Raw genomic sequence first — 20566 nt, forward strand, 5'->3', positions numbered from 1 at the left:
CCCCCCCTTGGTCACGGCTCCTATGTGATCTTCAAAATTGAGCCGTGAATCCAGGAGGATGCCCAAGTTGCGAGCCCTATCAACGGGGGGTAACACCTCACCCCCCATCGTTAGAGATGGAATAGTCTGGTTGACCCGAGATGCCGGTATGCACAGCCACTCAGTCTTGGCAGGATTGAGACGAAGGCTGTTTCTCCCCATCCAGACCAGAGTTAAAGTAACTCTGCGGTCAAGAGTACAAGCCTGTCCAGAAACGGAAGATGTTTGGCTGTCTCAGACTAAAGTCCTTTAGGCAGAACCAAGAAGAGCACAAGATTCACTTATCAAAGTTGACCGGGTTGTTTCAAAGTACTTCCATGATGGTGGTGGCCAGAAAAACAAAAGTCAGCCAACTCTGAGGAATCACCTGCTGGCTCTCTCCATATCTGGGTGTTTGCACGGAGAGGAATGTGGGAAGAAGGGAACCCCTAGCCCTAATCCCAATCCCCAGAACTAAGGGAAAAACTATAAACAATTGGATTTTAACCAGTTGTTAATTACATTATTTTACCATTGTCTATCATCCGTTGCTTGGTCAAGATCATGAGTAGCCGGTCCACTTCAAAGACCCCCACCCCCGGCGTGATGACCACAGACATCTGCCCTGTCCGGTCAAAATTCCGGTTGATGTAATGTTTGTCAAACACTAAAAAGGAACAAACAGGAGCACAAATTAAAAGGGCGCCCAGGGCTTTATAAAGAGCATCCCCTGCACTTAACAAAGACAGTCATCTAAAAAAGCAACCTTTCCAGCTTGACAGCCCAGAGGGAGGGGGTGGTTCCGCGTGAGTGGCAGGCGTGTGGCCCAGTTCTGAATGGGCCGTGGCCTGGGTGTTGGGGACACCCGATCTAAAACACCGACACCATTTCCAATCAGTCCTCCAGGCCTTACCAAGGGGAGAAAACACGTTTGCATTCGCTGTGATTTAGAACACTACCGGCCCGGCCAGGCCCAACGGCATCAGAAACATCCCCAGAATCTTTTGCAACAGTTTGGAACTTCCTTTGAAGAAAAACCAGCATGGAATTCCCCAAAGAAAGAAATACTGGATGTTGCTGAGGAATCTTGCACAAACCAGCCTGTCCTGCAGGGTCTCTTCTTCAAGAGAGCCAATTTGGTCTGGTGGTGAAGGCACCAGGGTAGAAAGTGGGAGACCGTGAGTTCAAGTCCCACTTTAGCCATGAAAGCCGGCTGGGTGACTTTAGGCCAGTTCTTCTCTCTCAGCCTAGCCCACCTCGCAGGGTTGTTGGGGGGGAAACAGGACGGGGAAGGTGTGCTGGATACTTGTTAAGAGTAATAAAGGCAGGATACAAATAAGTAAAATAAGACAGTGAGGTGATGGGGGTCCTTTCTGGTTCAAAAGCATCCCAGGGCAAGACAAGAATTTACCAAACTCACCATTGAAGGAGAGGTTTATGGCCTCCAAATAATTTCCTTGAGCAGAGGTGGCGTTGTATCCCGGTGGAAAATTCTCTAATTGTTCACCATCCAGAACAGAGGGAGGAAGAAGCAAAGAAGATAAACCAAGGATTCTTTATTATTATTTTACCCATTGCTCAAAGTTTTAACAATGATGCACATAAACAATATGAGCACAAAAGCAAGCCCAAAGACTGAGGTTAAGAAGCCGGGGGGGGGGGGGAGAACGGTCTTTATGGACCTTGTGGCAAGTGGCCTTCAGACAACCAGTTGTCAGAAATGGTTTAGAAGACCTCCAAGGTCCCTTTCAACTCCGTTGTTCTATGTTCGAAGTGAGATGGCGGGCAAGGCTTTTCATGGGCAGCTCCCCGCAGGCCAGAGGACCCTTGCAAGGCCGGGGCTCCAGCAAAGAGGCACCAGAGGGGGAAGGGGACAAGGCCCTTCACGCTTGCCAAGCCCCTTCCTTCCCTGCACCTGCCGGGCCAGCCACACAAGCTTGCACCGCAAAGGGCAGCCTGCAGCTTCTTAGCCAGAGAAGCTCGGCTTTTCTTGCTCCTGCTGCGTAACTCTCTGCTGTGCCAACTTCTCAGCAGCGGCAGCAGGAGGCGGCCACTGGTAGTCCTTGACCCACAACCACAACTGGGACCAGAATTTCCACTGCTAAGGAAGGTACTTGGTAAGTGAATCACACCAAATTGCAACCTTTTTTCGTCTGGGCTGCAATTTTTAAGTGAATCATATGGTCGTTAAACAAATCCGGCTTCCCCCATTGACTCTGCCTGATGGAGCCTGGCTGGGAAGGTCGCGCATAGCGATCCCGTAACCACGGGATACGGCAACAGGGGCCGATACATCCCAGCTGCCAAGCGCCCAAATTCTGATCGCAGGATCACGGGGAGGCTGCAACGCTTGGAAGTCTGACGACCGGCCATAATCCACTTTTTCCAGTGCCATCGTAACTTCAAATGGGGCTTAAATGAACCATCACATCTCACCTGCTTTCTCTAAGCGCACCAAAACCGGGTACTGGATGAAGAGCTTCTTAATAGTCACAAGCAGAGAGGTCCACTCCTCCCGTCGTTCATTTTGAACCACAACCCTGCAACCAACAGTGTGAGTGAGTCACAAAGAATGGGCAGGCTGAGGCAGAGCAGGAGCCCCAGGCAGCCTACAGCGGGCCAGGCGAAGGGGGAAAATTATAGGGGGTGACAGAAATCTTCAAGCCGCTTAAAATTCAGAATCTGCAAGAGAAAAATGCTTGCCTTTTTCAGAACAACTTTCTAGCGGTCACGACTCTAAAATAAAAAACCATAAGATGACAAAATAGCACTGCTTCCATGAAAACATCAAGATATGTAAAATTTAGGTAAGTTTTCCAATTACAGTGTTTTCAGTCGTCTTTGTAAATGTCCAGTTGCAGCAGATACCTAGAGAGGCTTGGCTGGCATCACCAACCCACCTGCACTAAATTTTGCCCAGTCCCAAAGACTCCAAATATTTAACAACTAAATAAAAATCACAAAATAATGAAACAAATATAGCAACAACAATAAATTAGACATGACAAAAACCCGTCAGAACATTGAAGCAACCTCTGCGAGCACTCTCCATCTCCAAATGCTGTCTCAGAAAGGTGGAACCTTTTTATTCTGTGGGAAAATAGTGGCACGGATATAGACTTTGGAGAGCATAATATCCCCCGGGGGAAAGGGGCAGTTTCTGGGTCCAGCCCTCTTCATTCTGGGGGGAATGAGGCCAGAGCATCCCTTAATAGTTGAACAGTACAGGTAGATTTCTCTGAAAGAGACGATCTGGTGAGTAGCCGGGTCCTCTACTACCTGTGACTTCACAGGCAATAACCGGTAGAAACAAAAACAGACTGGAGTGGAGATATTGATACAGCCCTGCTGCAACGGCTCCCACCTACCCTGGAACCGGTTGCTGCATTCTGCGCTGCCTGGATTTTCTTGGAATTTTTCTAGAGCACCTCCGAGTAGACTGCACTAATTCAATATCTAAATAATGATGTTGAGGAATTGCTTCTAAGCTTTCCTGCTTTAAGAAGGGTTACAAGTAGCATTCTGTATGAAGTTGTTTCATGCCATCTTAAATAAATGAGCCAAAGTAGAGGATCCCTCCGAGATTTCCCCCCACCCCTTTGGAACTGTCAAATCCCCCTCCTCTGCTAGGACTGACTGGCACCATCCATTTAGGAAGGAGAACTGCTGTAAACCCATCCCTCCATTCCCAACCCTTGCAGCTACCCAGAAGGATACCTGGGTCAGTGATATAATAGTATATTCAGAGCCAAGAGAAAATCCGCTTCCTTGGCCACCTGGATACACATCTCTGGTCACTTAGGAAAGCAGCTAACCCGGTTAGTAAAGACGGAAAACATCTCTGCCCCATTTCATTGGGAGACAAATTGTGAATGTATTTATTTACTTATGAACCTATTTCTCACAGTACGGTCTTATGTCTATTGCCTAACTGGTTGGGTTGGCAATATATAAACCAAGACTGTATGGTTGCAGTTAAAGCTGTAATGTATACCTTTAATAGTGAATGCACTGCACTATACTTTCTGCTGATTGGTCAGCAATGTCCCTAATGGCCATAAGAGGGAGCTAGAGACACGGCTTCTCTCTCTCTGTTACAATTCATGTCTCTCGGCTATTGATTACTATTCGTCTGGTTTGTGGTTTGCTTTGCTACTGTATGCAGAATCTGAAGAACTGTGATTAATGTGTTTTGACTTACTGCCTGGTAAGACGACCCTGTAGTGGATAATCCTTGGACTGTTGCTATCGGCTATACTTTAAGTATCTGTGTATGACCTGGACTGTTTCTTGGACTGTGCTATTACTTTATCCTACAAGTAAACTCTTTACACAACTCAGTGTATCTGTGTGGTTGCTGTACACAATTCATTACTCTCACAATCCTGTTTTTCCGTGCAAACTCTTGTGTTTTTTTAAGAGTAGCTCTGCACATCCTTTTCAAGTACCATGAGATCACACAAGATCAATAGCATGAGATCTCGACCCACTGATCTCGCGTGATCTCACGTTACTTTAGGCCTCCGTTCTCTGCGAACACACTGAAGGCCTGGAGCAGCTAAGAAAGCGAAGGATCTCGACTGAAGGCCTGATGCCTGCAGAGGGCCGGGCCGGGCCAGGGAGGGAGGGAATAACCAGGGCGAATGTTACAGAGCCTCTGCAGTCGCTCAGAAGGGTGCACGGCTGCTGTGGTGCCGCAATACCGTATATACTTGAGTATAAGCCGACTCGAGTATAAGCCGAGACCCCTAATTTTACCCCCCAAAAACTGGAAAAAGTTATTGACTCGAGTATAAGCCGAGGCTGGGAACAGCTGGTAGAGGTGAACGGCTGGTAGAGGTGGCGGCAGTCCGGCGTTTGCGTTTTTTTGTGTGTCGAGCCCCGTGGGCCCGACACACAGGAAGGGGGGGAATGCCGGAATGCCGCTTCCCTACCAGCCATTCCCGTGGGTCTGACACACACACGCACGCAGGGGAGAAACAACGCTGGACTGCCGCCGCCTCTACCAGCTCTGCAAGCCTCTGCCGCCCCTTCTCTCCGCTGCCTGTTCCGAACGAAGGGGCGTCCCTTCGTTCGGGCCAGGCTGCTGAGAGAAGGGAGCGGCAGAGCCTTGCAGAGCTGCTCCCTTCGGCTCCTCTTTGTTCAGGCCAGGCAGCGGAGAGAAGGGGCAGCAAAGGCTTGCAGAGCTGGTAGAGGCGGCGGCAGTCCAGCGTTTCCCCCCCCTCATGCATGCGTGCGTGTGTCAGACCCGCGGGAATGGCTGGTAAGGAAGCGGCGTCCCCCCCCTCCTGTGTGTCGGGCCCACGGGGCTTGACACACAGAGAAACGCAAATGCCGGACTGCCGCCACCTTTACTAGCCATTCCTGCGGGTCTGACACACACACACACACACATACACACGCACGAGGGGGGAAACAACACCGGACTGCCACCTCCCTAGCAGACCTCCCCTGCGGGATGTGCTGCCAGGAAGCTGAGAGAAGGGGGCGGCGGGGGCTTGCAGAGCTGCTCCCTTCGGCTCCTCTTCGGACCAGGCAGCTGAGAAAAGGGGGCGGCAGAGCGGATCCCCATACGGGGGGGGGGGGGAATGCCTCTGGGTCCCTGCACAAACAGAGACAGGGGCGGTGCACCAATGGCTTGGACTTGTTGCCAAGGTCAGCCGGCCTGGCAGGCACCACAGGGGAATCTCTTGTAAGGTCTGCCGGCCGTGGCACGCCAAAAGGCAGGGGCTGACGGGGAAGCTTCTAAGACCCCTGTGGACCCCCACCCCAGGCTAGCAGAGGTGGCGGTACAGCAGGGCAAGGGGAGACCTGCCGGGCAGGGAAGAGGCAGGCCCCCCCGGGGCACCCCAAGACTGGCCGCCCCCACCCGCGTAGCAGGTAGAAAAAGGGCCCACTCACCTTTCCAGTCCTCTAGTCTCTTCCTCCGCTGCCCCCACGTGCAGTCTGAAAAAGCAAGTTCAACCAATCAATTCAAACTTTGCAAGGGTTTTTTTTGTGAGCAGTTTGAATTGATTGATTGAACTTTTTGAGTCTCACTATTTTTTCCGGAACTGCACGTGGTGGAGGAGGACTGGGAGACGCAGGAGACGCCTCTCGCCAAGGTGGTGGGGGCCGGACCTTGGTAATTTCCAGGAGAGTTGTGCGGGCCGGATTCGATCGTATGGCGGGCCATTTGTGGCCCGCGGGCCTTGTGTTTGACATGTCTGCTCTATCGCGTTTAAGCTGTACTGCGCCTGCGCGGTAGGACTTTCTTCATTCGCAGCCCATCCGGATGACGTGTCACGCTGGGAGCTGCATCTTCTGTGAATGGCGATCCCAGAAGCACCGAAGCCTCGGCCGCGCGCAAGTCCTCGGTAAGTTCTTTTTTTTTTTGTTCACTGGAGTATAAGCCGAAGTGGATTTTTCAGCCCAAAAAGTGGGCTGAAAAATTCGGCTTATACTCAAGTATATACGGTATTCGTAATTTTGGGACTTGCGCATAAGCACTAGGGGGCGCTCATCATGTAACTCTGAACGGGCATTAAGCGAGCGCTCATAACTCAGGGGTCACGTAGCTGGGGGGATCCATTATAATTTTGCAGAGTTGCTTAGCAACCAGTTGTAAACAGAGGACTACGTAGATGAAGCTGCTTTATGAAACAATGCAAACTGTCCATTCCCCAGAGAGGCAAAGGGCTCTCCACTACAGATTTCTCACAGAGCACCTGACGTGCACACTGAGGAGACGTTGCCCCCTTTCATGGATGGGCCGGCTCTTCCAGAGAGAAGGCTCAGCCACAGGGACACCTACTTGTAAAAGTCTTCGTAGAAGCGGCCTTCGTGGTCCTGTTGGACTGAGCAACGGTGCATCTCTGGAAATTCATCTGGAACAAACCAAGTATAAGAGGAAGCTGCTCTCGGCTGCTGCTTTAAGCTTCCCAAGGAGGCGGTGAGAAAGAGGCAGGCGCCTCTCCAGACAGGAGGAGGCAGGCGTGGGGCAACTCACTTAATGACTTGGCATTGTAGAAGGTCCGAGAAAAGAGAACCACCGTCACTTCATGGCTACAGTTCTTCTCCTGTTGGGACGAGAGCAAGTAGATCAAGACACTGGGGATCCACCCTTGATGGGCACCAGAGATTCCATCCACACAGACTGCACCTCTGACACGCCCAGATGCTTCTCAGTTCCTGCCCTCAGTGGGGAGGACGTGGGGGGGGGGATTCCCCCCTCTTCAGAGATGGCTGGGGAGGCCTCTTTGAGATCCCCCAACTCAAAGGAAGAACCAGCACAAGATTCTTCCTTCTGACCGCAGCAAGGGGGGAAAACTTCTCCTCCTCCTGCCCATCTGATTCCCCAGTGAGCAGGACAGAGGTTGCTGGGGCTCCGCCAGGGCCCCCTCCCCGGCCCCAACCCGAGAGCCCTGCTGGCTTGGCCTCTGAGCCTCCAGGGCTTGTCCGGAGGAAGGAGCGCAAGCCCTGCCCATCTGCAGGCCCCCTCCAGGCCAGCCACAAGCTCCGCTTGGCTCCCACCTTCCACTTGGTGAAAAGGTCGGCAAGGAAGCCGTTCACGGCCTTCTCGAAGTAGAGGTCTCCTGCGGAGGAAAGAGAACCAAGCGTAAGAGGGGAAGCCAGGTTGCCCCCCCCCCAGCAGAGCCCCAGTGCCGGAGAGGGGCATCAATTCCTGCTCACTCCTGGCTCCCTCAAGCCCTCCTAAGGCCCCAGGCCCGGCCTGTGAGGGGCAGCTTCCTTCCACCTGACCCCGTCCTTCTGCCCAATCCAAGCCCCCTTAGTGGCAGAGCCTGGCTGTGGGTTGGCCTCTTTGGGGCCGGCCAGTGGGGCTCCTCTCTTGGACCCTTCGGACTCAAGCTACTCTACCTGGCGTTGGGGGTCTTCTTGTGCCAGTAGGCCCCCCTGCCCCTTTTCACCTGCAGTGGAGCTGCTTTTGCAGCCAAAGCCCTGAGCCCGAACCAGATTGGCCCACTGGAGCCCAGTGGCAGAGCTCCTGCTTGTTTTGCAGAGGCCTCAACGGGTGGCATCTGTGGGCAAAGCGGAGATCCGAGTCTGCCTGAATCTCTGGTTAATTATCCACCAAGAAAACAGCTCCCTGCTTTCCTTTGTGATTCCTTCATGCCATTTTTAACTGCCTTATAATTTAGGTTGCTTTTAAAAAACAAAAACAAAGCAAAAAACACCCAACCCTCTTCAGGTAGACAAATGAAACTACGCCAGCAGGTGTTCCTCTTAACCGCTGAAGTCTCCAAGAAAGGAGACTGCCCCCTTCCTCCATCCAAGGAGAGCGAAGATGTTGCTGGCTGGGCTGGATCAGTTGCCAGGCTACCCGAGGCCAGACTGAGGCGGGCAAGAGCCGAGGGATCCTCACCGTAGATGTCAAAGTCCCACATTTCACAGCTCATCTGGATGAAGATGTAAACCATGGCGGAGGTCGAGCGGAACACCACCTGCAGGGCACCCAGAAGGGAAGAGGGTGAGCCCCACCTCACTGGATGGTCTAGGGTCTCCCGCTTGAGCAGGGGGCCAGACTATAAGACCTCCAAGGTCCCTCCCAGCTCTATTTGGATCCGATCTGGTTTCCTCTGAACCAGCAGGACCAAATCTGGTTTGTTCTGGGGCCTGCTGGATTCAGAAGCTGGAAGCTAGCGGTGGGCCTGCAGTGGCTGCCGCAAGAAGACCAACACTCACAACTGGGAGAGTAAAATCCTTGTTCCAAATGTTTTTCCTGTTTAAGATTGGCCTTAATGGCAGGTTGTTTACTGGCTCCAAAAGAATCTGCTGGCTCCCCTGCTGCCTGGTGGATTCCTTCTCATATTCTGAAGGCCAGCAGTGCTTATGTTGGCTCTCGCCCATGGAGCTCCAAAGGAGAGAGAGAGACGCTCTGTAGTCAAATCTCTCTCTCTCTCTCTCTGCCGGCACCTTAGCCCTCAGCCACGAGATTCCTCGGGAGGCTTGCAAGCGACTGGATAGGCCCACCAATGGTGCCACCACTGGAAAGGCTCCCCTTCTGGTTCTTCTGCCACACCATGAAAGGTGGCTGGCAGGAAGGGTGGGAAAATGGAGTTGGCGGGCAGAGGAGGAGAAAGGAGAAATGCCGTCATCTCAAACTTGCCCCCCCCCCCCGGTATTGCCACACGATTTCCTAATTCTCAGTTCTCCCTTCTCTATCACAGGGCTTTTCAACCAAACACCCCCCCACCGCCAATCCTCAACAGAAATGCTCACAACAATGAAAACCTCGGATAGGAGGAAGAGCGCCGCCGGGCAGGCAGGCAGGCGTCTTGCTCGGCTGTGGCTTGGGGGGCACTTTTTTCAGTGCCATTGTAACTTCGAACAGTCACTAAGCAAACTGTTGTAAGTCGAGGACTAACTGTACTTCATCACTTTTTTCCTTTTTTTTTGGTCAAGTTTTTTACACCTTGCTAGGCAGCTGGTGGCTCTCAGATGTTGCCATATCCTAAAAGTGGTACAGTGGGTGAAAAGGTTGAAAAGCCATCGAATGGAAGCACAATTCCTCTCCCTTTACAGAATGCAGAGCAAAGACTGAACAGGCCAGAGATCTCGGCCTGCCCTTGGATTGGAAGAGGGCAATTTCCCATCAGGCCCTCTGAGGGCCCAGAGCAGAATGGGCTTAATGCCAAGGACAAAGGTAGGAGCAGCAGTTTAGTCTGAGAGCTGATTCCTACTAGGAGATCATGGAAATACAGCAACATTTGCCCAACAAGGCTGAGCCATGGCCACGTGTCCCCCAAGCAGGCCACGGGAACTGAAGGGGGCCCCTTAGCACCCTCCCTGCCCCCAGGTACCCTTCAAACGTAAAGAAAGCTGGGAAGCGGCTACCCTGGTTATTAACTGCAGGGATTCTGAAGCTCAGCATTTGAGAAATGGAAAGGAAATGTCCCAAGTCAGAGACCTACCCGAGTATCTTCGCTGATGTAGCCACAGGTGACTTTCTCGCTTTTGACCCACAGTTCACCTGCCTGAGCCCTGAAAGCAAACCAAGAGAGAGGAGTGGAAATGGGGGAAACCTTGCTGTGAAAGCTGGAGAACTGCTGGCCAAACGGCAGATAACAAAAGCGAAGGAAGAGGTGAATTTGTAAACTGCAGTTTCTTCTCCCTCCAGGAGCAGGTTTGTCCAAATCCCAAATCCAGGGCCTTCGTGGGCTCCCGCTGCTTTTGTCAAGAGGACAAAGATGCCCTCTGTTTCAACTTGCTTGACCTTGTGAGATGTGTAGAAAGGGGAGGGATTTGCATTGTGACACGGTTGCTTTCATCAGCCTAAACCCCTTGATCCCACTGCAGGCGGGCCTGTCCAAATGTATTTTCCTATGACTGGCAATCAATGTTTAAATTCATCAATCTGATTTGCTACATGTGCCTTGGCTCATTATCAAAATCTCAACATGGTGCCTTATTTAAACAGAAAATAAATTCAAGGGTTCAATCAAAACTCCCATTCCCAAGGAGCTCCTTAGCTGCCATTCATCCTGGCTGGCTTACTCAGTGACTACAGTGCTAAGATGCCCGGATGTTGGCTGCAGTCAACTGAAAGACTGAAGGGCCAAGCTGTGCCACCCTGGGCAAAGCAAGGGGTGATTTGGGGTCTGAACCTGGCTAAGAGGAGAAAGCTGGGGACCACAAAAAATACCCTGGTAACAGAAACAGCCAAACTCTGTCCTCCAAGGTGAGACTTGATTATTTGGAGACAGACATTCATTCCTGATAAAACTCAGCTTCCTCCGTGAGCACCGAGAGGGAAGTTTACCGAGGAAGGCACAGCGGCTTACTCACCGAATACCCGCATATTCAACTTTCTGAGTGATATAAGCACAGGTGCCAACCTGAGGTGACAATGAAAGGAAAAAGAGAAAGGGGACAATTGGCACACAAGAGGACTTGCACTTGCAGAAGAGAAACAACGATTTAAGAAGCAAGTTCATTTCTAGCTGGCACGACATTCCTAGTCGGAAAATATTCAGATCACTTTGGCTAAAGGCCAGAAGCCAGGGCTTCTGAGAGACGGTTGTTTCCACCGGAGCCGGGCAGTCCCTAACAACACCACCAGCTCTGCCTTTGGTCTCCACTGTCCCAGTTCAATTCAGGCCTCTGGCCAACGTCTCTACCAGAAATCCAGGTGTGCAGCACCCACCTGCCAACCTTACACTTCAATTTTGCAAGACGACGTCGAAAGATGGGAGGACTCAACATTGTTTCCTGAACAGAGCGGCAAGGTCTGTTGGCCTTGCAAGGTAGGCCAAGTCAAGAAACAGACCCCAGAGGGGCTCCTGCAATACAGGCAACCCCAGGCATGTGGCCAGCCTGATTTTCCAGACTCTTTGCTTCACTGTGATCCTTAAGCAAAGCCATCGTTCAAGATGGCATGTTTTGTTGAAAACCAGGAACAACTTCCAACTTTCAGAAAAAAATCTTGTATCACAAGATGCTACAAATGGCTGGGTCACAACTCACCTTTTCCACATAAGTCATAAGTCAAGGACTACCTTAACTACTACTTTACTGATGTGGAGTGTATTAGCTATATTATATTATTATTATTATTATTATTATTATTATTATTATTATTATTATTATTATTATTATTATTATTATTATGAACAGCTTCCATCCTGCGATATCTGTACCATCAAACATCCACATCTGCCTATCCCAGGTCCTTGGTAAGGACTCAATAGGTAGAAAAAAAATGCCAAATCCAGTCTGAATATATGGCTGTGTGCGATTAATAATAATAATAATAATAATAATAATAATAACAGTAATAATAATGTTGTTGTTGTTGTTGTTGTTGTTGTTGTAAGGTCATCTAGTCCAACCCCCTGCACAGGCAGGAAACCGTATACCATTTCCAGACAAATGGCTGTCCAGTCTCTTCTTAAAAACTTCCAGTCTTGGAGCATTCACAACTTCTGGAGGCAGATTGTTCCACTTATTAATTGTTCTAATGGTCAGGAAGTTTCTCCTTAGTTCTAGGTTGAAACCCTGTCCAAAACCATCACTGCCACAGTTTTAAGGACAGGGTGTGGTTGTTCTGGGTTCGTTCTCCGAGCTTGTGGGTTGCTTTCCGAACATTTCACACCAAGCTAGGTAACCTCTTCAGCGGAGCTTAGGGGAGGCCAGCGTCGGTGTTCCTCTGTTCAGAAGGGCTTCAGGCACGGGGTGTTGACTGAGGGTCTTGGAATGGGTCAGGTGCGAGGCAAAGTTTTTCCGATAACCGTTGTGAAGGAAGACGCCAAGCAGCCGTTTCTCCTCCGCTTTTCTTAGTGTTGTGGTGCTGCAGGGCCCTTCTGAAGTGGGAATGGACACAGCTTCTTTTGTGTGCGATGGGGTGGTTGCTTGCGAAGCTGAGGATCTGGCCCGTGTGCGTGGGGTTGCGGTAGACGGGGGCTTCCAGTTCTTCGTTGTCCGGTCTCCTCATGTCAATGTGGAGGAATGTCAGTCTGTTGTCTGTTTCCTCTTCACATGAGAATTCGATCCCAGGAAACGTTATTGAGTGGGTGGTGTGTTTCTTCAATTTGGGAGCATTTGATGGTGATGATGAAGGTGCCATCGACATAGCGTGTCGAGAATTTTGGTGGGCAGAGCTATGGATTCGAGTCGTTGCATGATTGCTTCTGCTATTACTTACTTCCAGTTCAAAGGGAAAATGTGCAAGCGAGTACAAGGTACCCATATCAGGCCTAATAGCAGAAGCAGTCATGCAACAACTGAAATCCATAGCTCTGCCCACTATCCAACCAAAATTCTGGACAACTCTGATCCATCACAAGACCCTCACTTGACACACCCACACATGAAGGAACACAGACGCTGACCTCCCCTAAACGCCGCTGAAGAGGCTACCTAACCTGGCAACGAAACATTTGGAAACCAACCCACAAGCTCGGAGAACAAACCTTCATCCTCATCCTACACCCGAGCTAAAGATATTCCCCACTATTTTCTACTTTCCCAGAAGTAAGCAGCTGTTCTACTCTTTCCTTCTCAAGGCCGGAACTAAATTTCTCTACAGATTCAACTCAATTCCAAGTTGGAGGGTAACCATTAGATCATCCAGTCTGACCCTCACTCCATACAGAAATCCAGTTTAAATCTTTCACAACAGCTGTGATCCTCACCAAGCTTTTCTTAAGCCGCCACATATCCCCGCGTCCGATGTACTGGTCCTTGAATGTCAGCTCCACTAAATCCAGAGTCACATCCTAAAAAGGAACATGAGATGAGAGATTTCTGCCTCCACCATTCTGTTTCTGCTGATACCCCTGGATGAAGTTATTCCAAGCCTTCAAACTCTGTGCACATTACTTCCCTTTTAAAACATTCAGGACATAAATAGCAAAAGCTCTCAATCATTTGTTAACTAACAACAATTCCTTACCTGTTACCGCAGGGTTTCTCAACCTTGCCAACTTTAAGATACTTGGACGTCAACTCCCGGAATTCTGGGTTCAGGTCCACACATCAAAGTTGGCAAGATTGGGAAATCCCGTATTACTGAGCACCAGAGGATTTTACCAATTTCATAAATTTAGCCATCTTAACTTCTTGGCAATCTCCAGAAGCAAAAGTAGAGGACGGTGGAATGGGGTGAACATATCTGTCACAGACGGCAAAATACCAAAACACACATCAGAAACAGACAGGAGGAAAAGGATTGACAGCTAGGATGGGAAAAAGAAATTCATGCTTGTGGTGGCCTACAGCAAAGAACCAGCCCAGACTCTACTCCTCTTAGAAGGTTCTAGAGGTGTCAGGCATCAGGGAAATCAGGAGATCCAAGCAGTTCAAATGGGTATATTTATTGTAAACTTGAAGTCCTCTACAAGAATCTGAACTGCTCTAGGGAAATTTGCGGGAGTTAAGAATAGAAGGGATTCAAGGTGAGCTGGACTTAGATCTCTGGTGAGAGCGAAGGGACTAGGACTGATCAGACATCGGGCCCTCCCTCAGGCTCAGCCTGGTCATCTCCTACAGCAGGAAGACGATCCGAGCGTTTTTAGCAAAAGCTGGAGGGGAGCAAAAGCTCACCTACCTTGGCGTCCACAACGTTGACATGGACATCCTGGTAGGGCCTCAGTCGAAACACCTGAGCAACGGTCTGTTCAACACTGATGGTTTCTGTGCAAAGAAAGGAGGGAAAGTTGGGAGAATTGGAGGAGGCTTTCTGTGGAGTCACTCCAGCAGTGACCCCAGAGCAGTGTTTCTTAACCTTGGCAAGTTTAAGATGGGAGAACTTCAACTCCCAGAATTCCCCTCCCCAATTCCAGACTGTGGAATTCTGGGAGTTCCACACATCTTAAACTTGCGAGGGTTGAGAAACCTTGCATCAGGGAATCAAGAGCTGATCCACCAACCAATATGACTGACAGTTAGGAGCAAGAAACCAAAGCAACGCTCTGTGGTAAAAACAGTGACGCCTCTCTGGGGTCCTCCTCAAGGGGTGATGCTGGGCCCACAGGTGCCTCCTTTGGGCTCTGCCTTGCTCCCTGTTCATCTTACTTCTCTTTTTTGGCCTAAGCAGAGCAAAGCAACAGCCTCCAGCGTCACCTGCTTCCATTTCAGTCATTCTGATACTTCCTTGGAAATTGCAAACAGTGGCTGGTTCCAATCCAGAGCAGTGTTTCAGAAACCTCCCCCCCCCACACGTGCTCCAGAAAAAGAGAATAAAAGGCAAGGAATCCCCAGACAGCAACTGGTGAAATGATGCTTTTGGATGGCAGGGCTCTCCCCAACACGATCCAACTATTCCCAGCGTGCCCGTCAGGACCCACCCCAATCCACATCTTAGGAAAGAAGAACTCTGGGAGACAGGATTGTCCAAGCAGGAACTTTTACTAAAACATGATTGTCAGTGGAAAATCTAGACAGGATCTGGAAACTGTGTTGCAGATTGATACTTTTAAAGTGTCCCCAAGTAAAAAAAAAAAGCCCCTCCCCTCAGTCCATTTGGTTAGTCCCTGATCAATTAAGGTTCAGGTGTCAAAACCTTCCATGGGAAGAGGGATCTTCCATGCCTTTACGACATTTACTTCCTCCCTTTCAGATTCTAATCGGAGATACAAACCAGAATCTCTTCCCCCCACCTTTCTTTGTTCTTCTCAGTTCAAAGGTTCTTTCCCTGGTCTTTGATGACGGTCTCCAGGCAGGCTGAATAAACAACCTTACAATTAATGGATGGGGATGGCCAATTAACATCTTATCTTCTCCTCCTTGGAAATGGCAGAATCCAGTGAGGGGTGAGATTTAGGGGTACACAGATAGGGATTTAGGAATGGGATATAAATGGATTCTGACAGCCCCCCTCCCCTCCCAGTCCAACTCTCAGGCAAAGGATCAGCAAAGCCTGGCTTCTGATCTTGATCCAAAAGGAGGATGACACACCAGAAATCCATCATCCTATGAAGATGGCTTGAGAGCCGTCCCTAATGCAGGATGAAAATGGCATAAATTTCAAGAGTGTTCCAGAAATAACCAGCTTTGCCCGCTATTTGGGAGTGAAGTCTGGCATAAATGTTGCCAGTCACGTCTAAACTCTGCAGTGATCGGAGATTCAAGATTCTTCCATACAGAACTGTGCAAATTCCCATCTGGCTTGAGTTATAAGAAGGCTAACCCAGCAGTATTCCTTTCAAGCTATACCCAAGGATTGACCCTTAAGAGGCTCAAGTCTCCCTGCAAGTAACTGACCAGAGATCAAAGACCGGCCACGGGAGCTCAGAGCCACTCTTGGACTCATTGTGATACCTGCATGAGGACTGGGGGGAAAAAACCCTCTAATTTCTTCCAGATCTCCCAAAACCAAATCTTAGCAAATATTATATTTTGTACCACAGCTATCCAACCTTTTGGCTTACCTGGCCCCCACTGAGTGAAGAGCAGTTGTCTTGGACCGCATATAAAATATATAATACAGTTAATGTATATAAATCACATAACCGTGTTAAAACCTTATGATCTTGTAGGGCCGCATTACTAGCCGCCTGTGGCCACATGTGGCCCACAGACCACGGGCTGGACATGCCTGATGTAGACCCTTAGAACTGAATTATATCCTCGGCTGCCTCTGCTCTTCCCCGAGAAGAGATTTCTTTCAAGTGCTCTTAAGAGCACCTTTCTTGTAATTCCCACTGACTTAGGAATTTGTGCAAAGCACCTAAGGACCAATCTCAGCGTTAAGCTTATGGCACAGACCAGCCTTCTATTTGCTTATGAACAATCCTCTACACAGAGTCTTGGATTCCATCAGTAGGCTCAACACTGTGCACTAAAATGTGAAAGGAAAGCGCATATGCTTTATTTCGAGCTGCTGCAGAAAAGGGGGGATACAAATCAAATGAATATATAATAAATCATTCTCTCTGGTTAGCCAATTATTAGCTGTTGGTTAATGAGAGCTGGCAGTTGTTAGAGCACCGCTAATAGTTTTCAAAACAGAGAGAAAATCCCACCTTTCTGTAGGTCTTCCTTGAGTGACTTCACTTGCAGGAGGAGCGGACTGAAAAGCAAGAGTGACAATCAGGATCTCTCCAGCAACTGAAAAGCATTACAGCCAAGAAAATCCTCAAGAATTTCAAAATTCTCCTGCCTCTGGCCAAGCTCCCAAAGCAGTCCCACTGGTAACCATGTAGGAACATTGTTTCCCTCAAGCTTTTTAGGATTTTCACTGTATGTTGTTGTTTTCTACGTTTGTTCATAGATACATTATTACACAGTGATGTTTTCTATACCACCAAGAACCCCAAATGGAAGCAGGCAACATCTGCTTTTTGAAACAAAGCAACAATCAGAAGGTCTCCGTCTGACTGGCTCCCCCTGACTTTCCAACTGCTTCCACTTTTCTCCAGCTAAAGCAAAATTCCAGCTTACCTTGTGGTGTTGTGGCAGCCCTCCTTTCTATCTCCCGTTGCAAAGTTCTGGGACTCCCCCCACCCCCATCGTGCATTATGTCCCAAAGCAGATCTATTCGTGAGGAGAGTCACCTATATTCATCATTGGGGTGCGCTATTTCCACTATATCTCCCAACTTGATCTGAAGAAATACTTTGGGATTCACCACAAGTTCGTCATCTGAAAAGGAAAGTTGGAAAAGAACCCTTGTAGATGTTTGTAGTTTAGAGCAACTTTCATAGCAGTTCCAAAGTTATCCTCAATGCCACTAAAGCTGAGAAGCCTGGGATGGGAGGAGTGCCAGGGTGAGGGAAATACACTGAAAACCTAGAGAGTGGCAACTGTCCCACTCAGTCATCAAGCAAAGAAAGACTCCTGGCCATTTGCTTTTGCCATGAATATACTTTACTGAAGCTTAGGTAGTTACAGAACTGTAAGCTAAATCTGAGATTTTCCCATGCAAGCAAAACAAAACAAATTTTCCTCCCACCCCCGCCCCCATCCCCTGGTTATCTGTAATGTCCAATCAGGTGCTTGCATACTGTTTAGGAAACAGGTTCTCAGTTCCCAGCTCTGCATATCCGTGGCTGATCTTGGCTGGCTGAAGCTTCTCACCCATCTCAGTTGGGCTTCCATCCCACCCCCTCTTCCTTACATTCCAAACTTTCCCTCCCCCCCTCCCCCTTGCTAACGTCAGGCTGTCAGCTCATGAAGCTTGGATAGGAAAGATGCAGCCATGACAGAGTTTTGGATAGGAAAGATGCAGCCATGACAGAGTTTTTAAACTGAGAAAGTATGAAGTTCACTTCAAACCCAAACCTCATCCTAACAATAAACTAAGCAGGCCTGTCTTAGCCTCCCTGCATATGCTGGAACACATTTTAAAGTTGGTCAGTTGTAAACACAAATGATTTTAAGCAAATTATTAGGGATAATGTCCCACCTAACAGACTGCAATTTCTTTCCAAATAAAAATGTGCTACCTTAAGCGCCTGCTTTATAAGTAAACATCTTTATCATTAAGCTGGGAGCCTCAAACTTGCCCTACAAGGCCTTGTTGCAGTCCAGATATTGCACATCCTGGAAGATTCTGCTCCCAAAGGACAAAAGTTTAGTGGGCACCCCAAGGCCAGCTACCTTCAATGAGGCTACTAACCGCTGCTTCCGAAGCCTTTCTTGTGTGTGACAAGCTTGTAAACTTTGTTGGTTCTCATCTTGATTTCCAAATTTTTGTTCTTCTTGGTTATCAGAAATCAGGCCTTAGACAACTTTCCATTTTCCACAGAAAAGCAAGTAATACATGAGAAGCCGCTCATCTTCCACCGAATGCTGTGAGGAAGCCAAAGCAAAGCAAAACAGAACCACAGGTGACAACAGCTTTATATATTGTTTATTTATGCATGGTCACAGACTAGAAAAAATAATTAAAATACAAAGCATCCAATATAAAAACCCTTTTCCTAACAGATATGCCTAACTGGATTTTGTTCAGATCAAATGGCTTCTAACAGCAATTTCCACAAGCAGAAAATTTGATTGCTTTTCTGGAAACTTTACAATAGTGAGGTTTTACCTGCCCATTAGAATGAACTCAAACGTTTTACAGTTAGAGAGATCAGCTTCAACTTCCAACGATATTCAGGGCAATTCAACTGCACATGTGCAACTGGTTCAATTTCAATATCCAAACGTATCCCAAATAAATCTGAGCAGGGATATTACTGAATCTCAGGACAGGTCATTTACATGGCCCAGTGTAAGGAAGCGCCCTTATCCATGAGGGCCCAAGAGTTAGGAAAAGTTTTTGGGAGAGGTGACCAACAGATCCCTCACTCGCGAAGGAGGAACTATGAGGCAACCCTCTGCAAGATCCTCGGCTTGATCTCACTCCAGACTTTTATGATGTTGCCTTTAGACAGCACAGCAGCCCCTCTTGGAAATCCACATCTGGTTTTCCTGGGCCAGGCTGCAAAGAGCACTTTGTGATAAACAGCTTATTCTGAAGGAAAAGGAAGCTTCTGCCCCCCAGGATTCCCCTTGGCGGGGAATGACCTTCAGGGAAGAGGGTCGCCTAAATCAGCGCTTTTCAACCAGTGGCACGGGTACCACCTGTGGTACGTTGGCTCCTGGTGGGTGGTACATGACCATCCTAGAAAAGTGGTAGCGGGGGAGGGGAATGAGCAGCACCACACAAGCCTGAGTGAGAGACCACTGGAACTGCAGGGCTGTCAGGACTCAGCGGAAGCGCCAGGATCAGTGCCACTTTCCAGCTGATCGGCGGTTCTTTGGTGCTGTCAGGGCTCAGCGGAAGCGCCAGGATCAGCACCAGGCTCCAGCTGGAGCTTGGTGCTGATCCTGGTGCTTCTGCTGAGCCCAGAAGAAGCGCCGATCAGCTGGAATGTTGCAGCATCTCCAGGGTCTTGTGATTTACATTCAGATGCTTGGCAACTGATTCATATTTATGACGGTCACAGTGTCCCAGGGTCATGTGAAGTGACCAAACCCTGCTGCAACCACCCAACAGACGGGGAGAACACCCCCCACCCCACCCCCGCTGCCAATTCTCAACAGAAATGCTCACAACAATGAAAACCTCGGACAGGAGGAAGAGCGCCGCTGGGCGGGCGGGCAGGCAGGGGTCTTGCTCGGCTGTGGCTTGGGGGGCACTTTTTTCAGTGGCATTGTAAGTTTGAACAGTCACTAAACGAACTGTTGTAAGTCGAGGACTACCTGTACCATCACTTTTTTCCTTTTTTTTGGTCAAGTTTTTGACACCTTGCTAGGTGACTGGTGGTACTCGGATGCTGCCATATCCTAAAAGTGATACAATGGGTGAAAAAGTTGAAAATCCCTGGCCTAAATAACCCACAGCTCTAACCTCACTCCAGACCCCTCCACGGGGAGGCCTCCTGAAGACAACGCTCTCCCGGCCTTGAAGGGACCCGCTTTCCTGACCAGGGGGGGGGGGTGGCTCGCCTGTTAGTCCTCTCCCCGGGAAAAGCCCACCAGCTGCCTGCGGCACAAGGCCGGCCCGGATCGAGGCGCCGCGGGAGCTCCGGCCTTCTCTCCGGGGGCCTGAAGCTGAGCCCCCCCCGAGTGTCCCACGGGGTGCAAAGCGCGGCCCCGGAGTCGGGCCTGGAGCCCGGGCCCAGAGGGGCCGCCCGCGTGGCGGCTTCCACCAGCCTCGTCCTCGCTTCCCGTCCCGGAGCGTCGCGCCAGGCAGCCCCGCTTCTACTGCGGGCAGCGGAGGGCAGAGCCGGGGCGCGCGACCGGCCCTCCCCGCGGGCGGAAAAGCCGCCGGGCTCGCCTCCTACTCGCGGGGCCGCCGATCCCGGCCTCCGAGATCGGGGCGGCGGGAGGCGCGGCGAGCCGCTCGCTCGGCAACTCACCCGGCGCGGGCTCGGCCTGGGGCTCCTCCGGAAGTCCGGGCCCGGAAAGCGCCCCTCGGCTCTCTATGGTCCCGGGCAGCGCCCGGATGAGGAAGGACGCGACCATAGAGCAGCAGCAGCCCCAGCGGAGCGGAGAGCCAGAGCGGCGCGATGCCGGAGCCGGCGCACTGGGCCGCGGCCTCCCGCCCGCCCAGCTAGCCGCCTTTCTCGGCGCGGCTCCGGAGGCCTCGGGTGGGCCCCGAGGGAGGCCGGGCCGCCGC

The 20566-nt window shown here is 50.1% G+C and overlaps 1 protein-coding gene across 15 annotated transcripts in view; it reads right to left on the reverse strand.

The window, feature by feature from the left end:
• The window catches only part of DEPDC5 (DEP domain containing 5, GATOR1 subcomplex subunit), a 75764-nt gene extending 55287 nt beyond the window's left edge, over window positions 1-20477 (reverse strand). For 7 of the 15 annotated variants that reach the window (XR_014027850.1, XR_014027851.1, XR_014027852.1 and 4 more), the window contains exons 1-16: window positions 20307-20334; window positions 19648-19731; window positions 18074-18246; window positions 17010-17097; window positions 16479-16525; window positions 14063-14148; window positions 13149-13232; window positions 10804-10853; window positions 9930-9999; window positions 8381-8459; window positions 7531-7592; window positions 7007-7076; window positions 6812-6884; window positions 2455-2558; window positions 1439-1513; window positions 551-685 (exon numbers count right to left, since the gene is read on the reverse strand). Coding sequence is in view for 10 of the 15 variants with exons in the window: in XM_081338648.1 (XP_081194774.1) it covers window positions 551-685; window positions 1439-1513; window positions 2455-2558; window positions 6812-6884; window positions 7007-7076; window positions 7531-7592; window positions 8381-8459; window positions 9930-9999; window positions 10804-10853; window positions 13149-13232; window positions 14063-14148; window positions 16479-16525; window positions 17010-17097; window positions 18074-18131 (1081 nt within the window). In the remaining 5 variants the exon portion in view is untranslated. Of the gene's footprint in view, window positions 1-550; window positions 686-1438; window positions 1514-2454; window positions 2559-6811; window positions 6885-7006; window positions 7077-7530; window positions 7593-8380; window positions 8460-9249; window positions 9419-9929; window positions 10000-10803; window positions 10854-13148; window positions 13233-14062; window positions 14149-16478; window positions 16526-17009; window positions 17098-18073; window positions 18247-19647; window positions 19732-20306 lie in introns of those variants that run through there. The other 8 variants (XM_081338642.1, XM_081338644.1, XM_081338643.1 and 5 more) reach the window with 7 other exon arrangements.
• Between the last annotated feature and the right edge of the window lie 89 nt (window positions 20478-20566).

This window comes from Vipera berus (genome assembly GCF_964194415.1).
Source record: "Vipera berus genome assembly, chromosome: 14".
NCBI classification, from domain to species: Eukaryota; Metazoa; Chordata; class Lepidosauria; order Squamata; family Viperidae; genus Vipera; species Vipera berus.